Source organism: Nannobrachium achirus (assembly GCF_963921795.1).
Source record: "Nannobrachium achirus genome assembly, chromosome: 5".
NCBI lineage: Eukaryota > Metazoa > Chordata > Actinopteri > Myctophiformes > Myctophidae > Nannobrachium > Nannobrachium achirus.
The window spans coordinates 40475549-40489810 of record NC_137814.1 but is presented as its reverse complement, the minus strand read 5'-3'; the positions used below and the strand labels follow the sequence as shown (position 1 = coordinate 40489810).

Here is a 14262-nt window from a genome sequence, read left to right as displayed (position 1 = left end):
TTAACCTCCTGTGTATGCCGCTGAAACATCAATTACAGTACTCTAGTATAAGACAGCTTGATCTCATGTTCAAAGTGACATTTCCATTTCTGTGATCATATTGTTGGTGTGTTTAGGTAGTACGTTTATTCAAGCATAACTCTAATAGTTCAAAGTCACGAAGCCCAGCACAGACATTCAAGTAGTTTTAAGTACGCTACATTAAGCTGTCACTTCTCATACAGGTACTCCTTTTCTCAAGGTCTCTTTGATAGCTCTGCCGGCCTTGATGTGTTGTAGATACACGATTATCAATCTCTCTATCAATCTCCCTCTCATTTCCCATTTCCATTTTCTCAGTCCACTTAATCTTACTTTTACTCACTCACTTCACCTGTTAAGCCGCTTTGCTCTCTCAAATGAAACACTTCAACTTTATGACGAGCTGGTTGATCATTCTGGCATTGTGCAACATGGAGATCTGCAGAAAATGGTATTCTTGTGTGCCCAGTATTTATTGTACTACTGGTACAGTAGCATATGCATATTTGAGATTATGCTAAATTCATTGTACTGTTAACTTCCCATGAAATGCATGTTAAGGCATTAACCAATTAAGCCCTATTTTATGCTTTGTGATACGATGGTGTCATATGATGGTGTGAGTCACACTGCAGAAATTGCTGACATACAAGTGCACAACGCTTCGCATAATGAATGATGCTTTCTTGTGAGCTTGTAGATCGGATATTTTCACCCTTTTCTTTAGTTTTTTTCCCCTCACCAATGCCCAATATCAATAACATGGCATGTGCATAATGTGGTTAATATGCCTTGGTGAATATTTTTTTCGAAGAATTTACATATTCTATTAAACAGCCTTTGTCCATCTGTACTCCCTCTTATCCTTAATCACGTCCTTATATGCCTCTTTATCATTTAATTTCCTCCCCATAGCAATTCCTGCCGCCTATAGTACCATCATACTCTTTATCTATACCCACCTCAACATTTTCTCAGCTCCCTCGAGCCTCTCTGCTATCAGCTGCTCTGGCTTTCTGTCATCTCAGGCTCGTCTGCGCAGTCCTCCAACTTTCTCCTCTCACTTAATCGTATCCCTCCCTCCCTCATTCCCCATACCTCCTACTCCCCTGCTGTTGTGTCTCAAATCTTCTCCTCCATCCCACTCTCTCCATATTTCTCTCTCTCATTTCTTTCTTTCCCCCACAAGGTCACTCCATATTGTTGCTGTCTGGCAGAAATCTTGTATCTCCATGTTTCATCTTTTTATGCTTTTTCATAACTTTGGGTCCTGTTTTATACTTTGTCGTGTGGAAGTGTTGCACGTTCTGTAGATTTTCTTGGAAAATCGTTTAACCATTTTGAAAATGCCCAAAATAGAGGCACCAGGTTGAAAGTAGTTGAAGTCTGTCTGTGTGTATTATAAATATTTAAAAAATGAAAAGTATGATAAACAGCTTTTGACACAGTTTAGTATGAGAAACGGCACATCATGTCTCCGTCCGTCCGTCCGTCCGTCCGTCCGTCCGTCCATGTATGCTTTTTTACGGTCTATGGATTTGCCGCTTTGACATCAAGCTCTGAGATCACTGTTATGTCAGGGGAACCACACTAACAGAATCCCTTTTATGCCCATATATGGAGATCCCTGATGTCATCAATATTAAGCCCATATCTAACAGGACTTCATATGGGAATGCCATATATATGGATGCCACATCGGCCACATACCACACTAACAGATATGGGCCAAGACAGCCCATATCTGTGTGGCTGGTTCTACAGGCCGGGATCTCCATATGGGCATAAAAGGGATTGTATGCATGATGTTGGATGTCATAGACATCATAGGACTTTCACATAACGAATAACTAAGTAAGCATGTTTGGGCTCTCACAGCATATCTCCATAAATGGTACATGGATCTCCATATATGGGTACCAAGGGTCTCCATAAATGGATAACTGGTCCGATATACAGCACTGGCCAGATGGTCAGGCCAAGACATGGCGCGACCTACAGTAGCCCTTGAGGGCGAGGTTGCTTGTCACCCTAAAGCCCCTATCAGAGTCGGTACCGCGGTGAAGAGCTATCCACCGCGGTGTAGTCTTTTTGAGTCATAAAACTACAACGTTACGTCATTCCTCGCGGTGAAGAGCTTTCCACCGCGAGTCCCGACACATCTCTCTGTTTTTACTTTCAGACAGATAGGCTCTTCACCCCGTTCACTGATTGGTCGATCTAGACCAGTCAGTCACGGTGTATAGGACTCCACTGTGACGGACTATGATGGCCTTCATTTATTTTCTGACTTGAGGTGGAAAGCTTTCCACCTAAAATTTGCAGTGGATAGCTCTTCACCCTGGACTCAGATAGAGGCTTTAGGCATCTTATTAGTGTTAATTACATTGGATCCATTTGAACACAGTTCTTTTCTTCAATTTCCTGAAAAGTAATGGTTGTGGACATACAAGGTTTTGGCCCGACAGCGACAATATGTCTTTATTCCACCAGTCTGCTTCCCCTCCACCAACTGCAACCCCCCCCCCCCCCCCCCCCCCCCCCTTGCCTCGTGTTCTGTATTAAGTGTTTTGAACAGCAATTTGCAAAACACATTTTTGTCTCTGCAGGAATGTAGGTAGCCACTGGGCCCTGGAACAGGCCAAATATAACCTGGTCAATGAGTACTTGCTGGTCGGGGTAACTGAAGAGCTTGAGGACTTTGTCATGATGCTGGAGGCTGCACTACCACGCTTCTTCAGGGGAGCGACCGAGCTTTACAAAACAGGTACTGTATCTCATCTGGAGCAACTAGACGCTCTTTGTTGTCTTGCTTGTTCGGCTTCCAGTGTTGTTGGCTTGTTGATGACATGTATTAATGTGTTCATATTCTTTGATCTTTTGATTGAATACATAGAACCACAATGGAACAGGTCAACAGGACTTCTTTGTGTTATCCTTGAAGTCCAAGTATTTTACGAATGAATATGAAAATATGTCGTCCGGTGCATTCAAAATTGTAAGTGGTGCTGTGTTTGTTGATTTGCCATCTTATGTGCATCCAGAGGGGTGAGGTTTGAGACGATTCACTCATCCCTCTCATTTGTCTCAGATTTGCATATTAGCAATCATGTGAACTAACCTGGTAACTAAATGTACTTGTAGTAACCACATTACCATACCATGTTTAAAACACTCGCTGGCCTGTGAACTGTAATAGTATACTTATTCCCTTGTGTGGCGTCTGTGACGACACACCGACGCACACCTTGTGACTTATTTAACTGCTGTTGTTTCCCGTCCTCTCTAAATCTCCCCTCCCTCCTCCCTGCTGCAGGGAAGAAATCACACCTGAGAAAGACGACCGAGAAGAAGCCACCCACCAAAGAGTCCATCGCGAAGCTGCAGCAGTCAGCCATCTGGAAGATGGAGAATGACTTCTACGAGTTTGCCCTGGAGCAGTTTCAGTTTGTCAGGGCCCACGCTGTCAGAGAAAAGGACGGAGAGCTGTACCTGCTGGCGCAGAACTTTTTCTACGAGAAGATCTACCCCAAAAATAATTAAACAGACCCACGCGAAGAAGGGATCAGAGAGTGTGCTTAAGGCTTTGTACAGACTTAGTCACGCACACAGAGGAGATGAAAAACAGAGGATTCAGGAAGAGATGTGAGACTTAAGGGATGTAAACTGCCACTGACTGTAACGTTACGTCTCATCGAGTACATGAGGCGTGTCTGTGTAATTGTCTGCAAGACTGACACTCGCAGTGGTTTTTTTAGTGTGTTTTAGTATGACTGATGAACCTCACGTCTCTGTTATTGAGCTAACCACCCGAACGAGGTTCCATTTCTTCCTCATCTTCCTCTTCCTCACCCTTCCGTCCAATGAAGAGGGTCAGAGGGCCATGGCCCCCAGGCCATGACTCCCTTTCACTTCCATGTGAAAGGTCATGGGTTCAGAGGGGTCTTACAGACACGCGGCTGGAGATGACCCGGCTGACAACTGGCCAAGGCCGTAACTGTCTTGTCATGTGACTAGTACTGCAGGCCATCCAGAGTGAATGTGTTCATTGGCAGTGATTGGTTGCGTTTTCTTGTATTTTTAATGGTACTATCATTGTCTATGTGGAGGGAGGGCACATCTTCCCACTTTTTTACCTAAAGTCTGAAGAGGGTGACATTTTCATGCCACTACTGCTAGCGTAAAGACATGGACGTGTGAGAAACTTGACTACTGTGTTAGAATTATTGGACTTTTTAGTTCAACTCTTGAGGTTTTTATGAAATCGAACTCCTGTGATCATGGACTATTTACCAGTGAGTGCAAGTGTATGTTTTTATACTGTATTCAGTGAATTTGTTTTATGAATCTTGTAAATGTGCATCCTTGCTTGCCTGGAGGCGAGGAGTCCATAGTTATGATGCAGGAAGCGTTTACACGTGATGTAATTAAACTGTGGAAGACCACAATGGCAACAAAACTGCTGCTGTAAATATTTACTAATTTCAGTACATTTAATTTCCCAGCAAGCTGGTTAAACAACTAACTTATTTACACTGTGGTAACACATTTTTCTACATTAACAGTTGTGCATTTAATAGTTTGTGCGTTTGTTTCAGCTCTTGTTATTTTTCAGTGAAATGCCTTTTTGTTTTGTCAGGTACTATTTTTTATTTTTGCTGTTGAGCCCCTGTTAAACATGGGTGCCCGCTGCGCTAACATTATTCTGCTGCTACAAACTGCTGTCCTCAGCATTATCTACACAAAATACTTATGAAACTGATGAGAATTCTGCTAATTTATCTGTATAGGCCTACTGTATATTTTGACATCCTAGTTTTGGTTTAATTTTGCTATGGCCTAGTGATGGCCATTCAAAATTCTAGTTGCACCCCTTGATGCTTACTAAAGCCTAATTAATACTTCATCGCATGACAGCATCACTCTCTGAAAATAACAGATTTTCAAGTGAAAAACAATCAGTTATTTTAACACATACTCAGTCAGAGCGGCTCTCAAGTAGGCCACTCAACAAATCACGGCTGTTTATTTACAGGCAAGGTTTCTGATGTGAAGAAAAAAAGGCTGCTTCATTGAGAAGAATAGTTTTTCAAACACATTGCAAATCCCAGTTCACACTACTAGAGCATACATGGGCAACTGGCGGGGCCACATGCGGCCCCCACATTCACTTAATGCGGCCCGCAGGTTAATTTTGGAATACTGATATATTATTTATTTCAGCTGTTACAATTCCAACCATGCAAACATGACTCACTTTAATTACATCAGTCTCTATTAGTAGCTTAATCACTTAGCACAAGTCTTTTTTTTATGTCCAATGTATTTGAATTTAAGTTAAAAAGGTTGGCATAAGAACAGTCATATGAAATTAAATAAAAATGTTACTTCTTAGGAATCCAATTAAAATACCTAAAAATCATCCCGGATTCCAATTCGAAAATAGCAAAAATAGCTGATCTACAAGCTCAAGATGCGTTTTGAGCTTGTAGATCGGCTATTTTTTTAAAAATGTTGACTTGTGTATGCATTGTGGCCCTCTGGAGTGAATGTGGAAATATAGTGGCCCTCTCCATCATCAAAGTTGCCCACCCCTGCACTAGAGTGAAGTCCCACATAATTTTAAGATAGGTATATTCTCATAGGCAACTAAAGGCTCAAGTTTTTGTGTGCCTTTTTTTCCAACCAGGTCTCTTAATTTCTGTTGCAGATATGTCTGCTGGAATGTCTACATTTTGTCATAACTTTTTCATCTTTTGATTGCCAAAAATATAAATAAATTGAAGGAAAAAAAATGTATTGCCTGCATGCATGTTCCATTTCTCAAAAATGCATATTAGTCAGGGGATATTAATAAAACCTTACCAAACAATTTCTTCACCAATGTGTTCGTAAAGGTGTCTAGTAACATATCTAACATTCAACATCCCTAGGAGAATCTTTGACAGCTAGGGTAATTCTGGGTCTCATTCACTTACTATACACTATACTATAAGGGAAAAATTACTCTCAAAAGATTGCTTTAAGTAACATGTGAGGGGTCTAACTAGGTGTTTTTAATTATTCTGAATCCATTGCAAGTATTGTTTTGCACAAAAAACATTCATTGGGCTAAAAACAGCCCCAAAAAAAACAATGGTTTGGTGATGAGTCATCACTTTTCACAGTTGTATGGGGTCCATTTTTGGCCCAAGGAATGTTTTTCGTGCAAAACAAATGCTTGCAATGGATTCAGAATAATTAAAAACACCTAGTTAGACCCCTCACATCCCACTTAAAGCATTTTCTTGGGTGTCATTTTTTACATTATAGTATAGTAAGTGAATGAGACGCAGAATTACCCTAGCTGTCAAAGATTCTCATAGGGATGTTGAATTTCAATCTTTGTTAGATATGTTACTAAACACCTTTACGAACACATTGGTGAAGAAATCCTTCGTAAGGAATTTATTCCCAGCTTTGACAGGTATTCTGATAATATTTCCTGACTATATTTGTAGTAAGGACAAATCTGAGCTGGAAATCAAAGCTGGGGCATTTTCAAGGCATGTGACCTGTAGAGGGAGCTAAAGAGCTGGGGTGTGTGTGTATCCCATCCATTTGGGTTGGCTTTCATTGCCTGTCCTGTCCTAGACTTCAAACATTTCTATCAAAACGTTTTATTGGAGGGAAGGCCTTGATCTAAGAAAGTCTTTCCCCTGTAACATTTTGTAGTAGTGGTGGCCGGGTGGTTTTATTACCACATGCTCTATTTTAGTACCCGGACTCTGAAACCTGTACTTGATCAGAGATTTGTCATGATACAAGCACTCTCTGCACTTTGGTCAGCCAATTTCTCCGGAATATGACTTTGTTCACATTTGTGTGTAAGGTCTTGGCTGATTTGATTTCTTACTGTGGTGGCCTGTCCGTTGGAATAATAATAAGGGGAGAATAGTTTTTTAGGACCTGGAAACCCAGCCTGTGTGAGAAGTGAGACTCCAATGTCCTCCAGTTGGTTCATCAAATAATCTCATGCTGGTCATCAGTACAGATTACAGAACATAGCATAGGCCTACTGTATCAGTGTATCTTCATTAATCTCAGATCACTTTAGCCACAGCCCACATGCTTCCTGCATATGCCACTGACCCTGATTAACAGGGCTTCCCCCCAAACCTCTCATGATGTCATAAAGGAATTCCCTGGCCTGGAGCATTCCGATTTGGTTTTAGGACAGCCATCATAGGTAGTGGTTGACTATTCTGACTATTAGTGTAATACTTACAAACAAACATACAGTATCATATAATATTGTGATTTCTTGGGTTGTATTAATTAATTAATTCATTAATTTGGACCTTTGTTGCATAACGTCTCTCTGTCCTTCTGTTGAATTGCACTGGGGCAGTAGTTTGACCCCCTAGTAAACGTTGTGCTGTCTATATTTTTTATGTTATGACAAAAGGAAATAACAATAAATAAAAATAGAGGTGATGCATATGGAACTATATCAGCCTTAAATAAATCCATCCTCTCAACCTCATGGCAAAGATATCACCTATTAAAACGAGGTTGTAATTGTGGGTCCATTATTCATTCACATAAAATACAAAATCAAAAAGGATTTCAGCTAGTCTCATGCACCTGCCCTCGGTCCAATCTTGAGATCATCACCGTGGAGGCAGAGAAAACAAAGAGTCCCGAGCCTTTATCCAATTTAAATGGGGCATGTATAACTCTGCCTAACAGACAGCACTTGTTTTAATATGTTACCCCATCAGTATGTGCACACCTGCACCTCAAGAATAGTAAGTATACTTAATCAAATACATTTGGATGATGTTTCTTTTGTTCTTTATGTTAGACTTACTGTCACTTGGGTGACTTGTCTAAATGCCCCAAATAAAAGGATGAAGAGACTATGCATGCTGCCTCATGTGGACAGCATAGACAGGGGTCTTCAACAGGGGGTCCGGGACCCCTAGGGGGTCACCAGAGTTACTACAAGGGGGTCCTCCAAATCTTTGAGTGATAGAAACTTTTTTTCTCCTTTTTTATATTAACCACTTGAACCCTAGCGTCCATATTCTGAGAACTTTAGCCAAAAATAGCAGGTCTACAAGCTCACAACCGTTGTAAGCTTGTAGATCGGCTATTTTTGGCAAAGAGCTTTGGTGTAGAGGGGGAAACTAAGTACAGAGTGAAAGGTCAAGTTTATAAAGTATTGACAGTTCAAGTGGTTAAATATCTGAAAACACAAATTGACATGAATCCAAAACACACTGATGATTGTGCTGTCAAACAATGAAACTATATGGAATCTCTGAAAAGGTTGTGGGGGTCCCTGCTTCACCTCTCTCTCAACTAAGGGGTCCTTGGCCTGAAAACGTTGAAGACCCCTGCATATACTGTATAAGCTGCCGGGCAGGGTTGGCCTGGGGTTCCACACCACCCCCTGGAAGTGTGTGATAGAGGCTGGCACCGCCAGGCTAAAGGCCTCATTGCTGTATTACTCCTGATTAACACACTTTTGCCTCACGTAACCATAATTAATTAGATGCATGCATGATATCAACTTTATCCAGTGTCTTGATTTCTGGCATACTACTGTTAAATCTATTCTAAATAAGCAAAAATAATCTTTATTTTGGCCTTTTCATGTGTGTGGTTTTGACCCTTGACTCTCCTTGACCCTTGACAGAATTAGGTCAGTGGTTCTCAAAGTGGGGTCCGGGCGGGGACCATCATCAGGGGTCCAACTGGGTTCCAGGGGGTCCCCCAGCCAAATGTATGAATGCATCAAAATCAGTTTAACCACGTTAACACTACAACCTGTCAAAATGTAGTCTACAATAATCTTTTGAACTGTGGGGGTCTCTGTCACAAAGTCTTTTCAGGGTCCGTGGCCAAATACATATTAATTTCAGGGTCCCCAGGGCCCAGGTCCCACATGAGAATGTTTGAGAACCACTGAATTAATTAGGTAATGGTATGTGACCATTGCCAATGGCGAACATTAAATCATCACTCTCCTTTGTTTACTCAAGCTATGATGGTGACAAATGAAGTTCTATGAACCCCAGCAGTATGGAATATGAAGAATTGTATGAGCACGTCACGTGTGTGTGGATGTGGATAGGTTGGGTTTTGACTTGAGCAGTGGTTCACAAACTAGTGAAAACAGCAGATCTACAAGCTCACAAGGCCAGTTGCTTCGCGCCCTATTGTGAGCTTGTAGATCGGCTATTTTCCCTATATATATATATATATATATATATATATATATATATAGGGAAAATTGCCGTATATATATATATATATATATATATTAGGGGTGCAACATATCGAACCGAATATCGAAAATCGAATCGAACCGAGAAATATCGAACCGAATGACCCTGTACCGAACCATACAATACAATACCACTCCACATCCACATTCCCCTGGAACCCCCTCAAGGACCCCTAGGGGTCCGCAGAGCCCACTTAGAGAACCACTACCCTAGAGGTTGGGTACCGTATTGTTCAAAGTTAAAACAAAAAAATACATAGTTAGAAAATATATTTATAAATCAAGGACATTTCTGTATATTTTTTGTATCGAAAAGGTATCGAACCGTGACACCAAAATATCGAAGCTGAACCGAACCGTGAATTTTGTGTATCGTTGCACCCCTAATATATATATATATATGATTTTAATACATACAAAATTGAAATTATTTTGAAAAATACATATAGGCTATAGGAAAATCATTGCTTTTAAAAAAAAGGGGAAAAAACTTTAATTTTATTTTTTAAATGTTTTGAAATAATAATAATTGAAAACTAAATGTACAGGAATTTTTATTTTTATAAAGGGACATTTATTTACTTGGTCCGCGACCCACAAATGGATCCCGACCCAGTGTTTGGGAACCAGTGGTTTAGAGAGTGCAATGCAGACAGAGAGAGAGAGGGAGAGAGAGAGCGCCTATGGGCGGACACTGGAACCACCGCCTCTCTCTCTCTCTATCCAGTCCTAAAGCACTGGGACACATTTATGCTCCACTATTATTTATGAGGACTTAACACAACTCCCCCGTGAGCCTCCCGACAGTGCAAAGAACGACCTAAAAGTGTCCAAAGAAGACATGGGACGTCCCGTACTTCCGAGATGACCGATGGTTTGGTCAGAGAATAAGTTCTTCATTGAGTTCGAGAGGGAAACTTGAACACAAGGGCTGTTTTTGGATTTCCAGTTCCACCTCCCCTCTCCCTCTCCCTCTCCCTCTCTCTCTCTCCGTAGGATTTGATTCAAACAAGAAAACCAAGATGGCCGCCGATTCCGTGCAGGTAGGAAAAAGTTGACAACTGTTGCGAAAAGTGCGCAAACTTTTGTTTTTATGGAGCTCCACTGGATCGCATTAAACATCGTCGTTTCACATTCGTTAACCCGGTGCATTACGACCAATAGGCGATTGTGTGTTTTGTGAAAGAATATTGACAGATCCCACAAAGTATTGTCTGGGAATTATGTCCCATGGATCGAGGCCTGGGAAACAATTATCCAAATATATCCCCCGTTTGTAATATTGTTGTTTAGTGCGTTAACCCTTGTGGTAAGCACAGTGTGTCGATACGTTACTTTTTATTGTAGTGTAAGAAAACGTCTCACAGTTAGCACGAGTCAAAATACGTTTGTTCTGTGTCAAAACGCTACTTTGAAAACAAAACAATCTCCACAACTACGTAACAAGTTTTCCATTTCTTTCTTAATGACACTTTTTGTTGTTGTAAATGAGGTGAAACATGTTCCATGTCACTCCTCTTTAGTAAACAAGTCACTTGCTTGAAGTGCTACTGTTTACCTGGTGTAGTAAACGGGGTTCTCTGTTCAACACGTTCAAAGTTCAAAGTTTTACATCTGTATTGTGACGGAATGTCAGTGGTTTCAAACGTTTTCATGTCAAGGACTCACAAAACTGACACTTATTAGCCCGTGGAACCCCATTTGAAAAGATATGCCAGGGACCCCCACATAACGGAAGATTATTCGGCTCTAGTAGTGATTTTCTCAACCATTTTAATTTCAAGGACCCCCAGTTTGACATGCATTAAGCTACGGACCCCCATTTCTATCTCTTGGACCCCAATTCATATTGTAATGTAAAATCGATATTAGAGTGCACACATGGATTTGGTTCCATGTGGTTACACTCTGAGTTACAGGCCCATAAGGGTTCCTATAACTATCATTTAACTGGGGTCCCCCTGGAACTCCCTCAAGGACCCCACTTTGAGAACCACTGCTATACGTTATATTATTTAAGTAAATGTATTGCATATATTCATATTATTCTCTGAACAGTTATGACTCTGGGAGTAATGTGGTTTCATTCCAGTGACGCCAGTTTGTCAGCCAGGCACAACAAAGTTTACAGTTTGAAACTAATCTTAATGACAAACAAATACATACAAGTTATTTGTACAGTTAGCTTCTTCAACACATGTCTCCCAAAAGTCAATTTAATGTCAGTTAAAGATCTGGAGGCTTACTGTTGATTATTTACAGTTGTAGGAGTGATATAAATGATTGCACATCTTTAGAATAATTTAGTCACAGGCCCTGGGTGTTTAAAGACTGAATTATTATTTCACAATATGTGTCTTAGTTTCACATGACTTGACAGTGAAACTAAAACTCATGCTTGAGCCATGGGGTAACTGTAGTGTAGACAGATACTTAATTGATCCTGAAGGAAATTCCAGTTTTCAGGTAACTCACTGCTTGCATGGAGTTACCATACAGGCTGTGAGGTACAGCAATGCAAATTAAGTAGAATAAACAAAATATAATAATATAAAGTCAAATAGAAGAATTCAAAATGGTGTAGAAACTGGTATATATGTATAACAATTATTATATGTTTATACACTGTATTGGGTTTACAATAATACACTGGTGTCACAATATCAGGACACAAGCTTTAGTCTACAATGGAAATTATTTGTCTGAATTATTTGTTTCATATTGAATGTTAAAATTCAAAAGCATAAATGGTGGTGTGAGCTGAGATGAAATTAGTATTGATTGTTATCTCTCTGGTGTTACATAGCTTATGTATGGTGATAGATTATGACAAAACGTTTTGGATGAATATAACATACCGGTACATTTATTGTTACCCAATCCCAATTTACTGTAATTTTCTACTGTTAATTATGTTGGCTGTGGAGACATCAAAAGTCTGATCAAAAGCTGTAGCTCTGTCAAGGTTGGCTGTAGATATTATACTCTACTCTACTGTCTCATAGCCGTGGTTGACGTAGAGTGGAACAAGTCCTAAGTAGCAAAGCAACAGGTGTTCAGTTGCACACACGTCTAGTTTATGACTGTATTGTCCTTTTTATTTATGCATTTAAGCTTTTTATTTCATTTAACTTTTATTTAATTCTTTCTCGGAGAACACACTGAGGGCACCCTCTATTTTCAGCTCTGCCAAGATTACAATAATAATTATACACAAAAACAACAATATACAAAAAAAGAGAATACAGAATACGTAAATGAATAAAATAACATGATCAAGACAGAATTCCATCGCATGATTTATCCACATCAATTAAAACATATACAATTTAGATGAACCGAAGTTGATAAATCTGATTTAAAGTGACCAAGGGGAACAAAAGAACCATACTTAAGTGAAGCCTTTTTAACATAAAGGGGGTGTGCTGTGCATTCTTGAACCAGGTGGCCCGTAATATGTGAGGGACAAACACACGACTAGCTTGTATTGATGAATAGCTGTACAGTTAACAGTACATGAAACTCTTCCTTAACCCATTTAGAACGGGTACACATTATAGCGTATCATTATTTTATGCTTTAACTATTGAAAAATAGCAGATATACCAGTAAGACTCCCTAATCGGGAGATAAGCGACCGTAGGTGGCTTATCTCCACAAATAGGGCAAAAATTTGTTTTTCCAAAATCTTCCTGATCCATGTTGATGACATGAGTGTAGACATGCTGTGTAGTGATATTCGTGATTTTAGGGCAAAAACTGTAGGAGCAGTGTCCAAAAATGTGTTTTAAAAATCGGCCTGAAGGTGGTGCTAGAATAGGGCCATGTGAGAAATGAGGGGTGGGGTCTCCGCGTTGCCTTGGCGGACGAATAGGTACCGGCCCCGGCTCTCCCGGACGCTCCCAGCCCGAGTTACGGCATTTTATGTGCGCTGCAGTGGCAGGGGGTCCTCCACTGGGGGCGCCACCACTTTTGCATCCGTTCTGGAGCACCAGGAGTCGGTGGTCCCCGGGAATTCCCCGTGAGCAGCCCCGTTGGGGTGGTCATTTGGTCATTTTTGCACATTTGGTCATTTTTTACATCTGGGGGTCCTTGGAGGTTGTAGTTTGGCAGGCAAGGAGTGTGTGTGTGTGTAAAATATGGCATGGATCGGGTCAACGGGTGCGGAGATATAAGCAGGGAAAAAGTGTGACGTGTGACGTGTGAGCACATTTGGTCATTTTTTACATCTGGGGGTCCCCCAGGGACATGGGGGTCCCTGGGGCTCCGGGGGTCCTTGGAGGTTGTAGTTTGGCAGTCAAGGAGTGTGTGCACAATTTGGCATGGATGGGGGCAACGGTTGTGGAGATATGAGCAGGGCAAAAGTGTGACGGACGGACTGACTCACTCACTCACCCACGGACAGCCGGTGGAGGTTTTGGTAGTAAATGCGACCTACGGTCGCAACAAGCTTACAGCGCGGCACCGAGTGCCGCACTGCGAGCTTGTAGATCTGTATTTTTGAAAAATCGTGAAATTAGAATTTTAACCCGATTCTATAAGTGTCTTTTGAATCCTTCTAAGGTTTTTTGAAAAACCTATGTTTCTATGTCAGCAATCTGGCCAGCCATCGTCAAAGAAAAGGTCCTTTTCACTTAACTCGAGAGACTGCTATGTCAGTGGTGCTCAAACCTTTTCATGTGAAGGACCCCCAAATTGATATGTATTTGGCCACGGACCCCCATCTCAAAATATCTAGTTCCAGGGACCACCCAGAAGCAAAATTTGAGGTAGAAATGTTCGCTTTAAAAAATACATATATTCAAAGATTTGCACGCATTTTCACTACTTTTTTCAAAAATAGCAGATCTACAAGCTCGCAGCGCGGCACTCGGTGCCGCGCTGTGAGCTTGTATATCTGCTATTTTTCCACTGGTTAAAGCATGCAATAATTCTGGGCCTAAAATATTGTGCTTGGAAGCCATTCA

The 14262-nt window shown here is 40.9% G+C and overlaps 2 protein-coding genes across 2 annotated transcripts in view; both read left to right on the top strand.

The window, feature by feature from the left end:
• hs2st1a (heparan sulfate 2-O-sulfotransferase 1a) overlaps positions 1–5819 on the top strand; it is a 33302-nt gene extending 27483 nt beyond the window's left edge. The window contains exons 6-7 of the mRNA XM_080726094.1: positions 2631–2788; positions 3338–5819. Coding sequence (XP_080582220.1) covers positions 2631–2788; positions 3338–3564 — 385 coding nt within the window. The 3' untranslated portion in view covers positions 3565–5819. The remainder of the gene's footprint in view (positions 1–2630; positions 2789–3337) is intronic.
• Positions 5820–10274: 4455 nt separating this feature from the next.
• The window catches only part of pkn2a (protein kinase N2a), a 49530-nt gene continuing 45542 nt past the window's right edge, over positions 10275–14262 (top strand). The window contains exon 1 of the mRNA XM_080725154.1: positions 10275–10338. Within this exon, the coding sequence (XP_080581280.1) occupies positions 10318–10338 (21 nt within the window). The 5' untranslated portion in view covers positions 10275–10317. The remainder of the gene's footprint in view (positions 10339–14262) is intronic.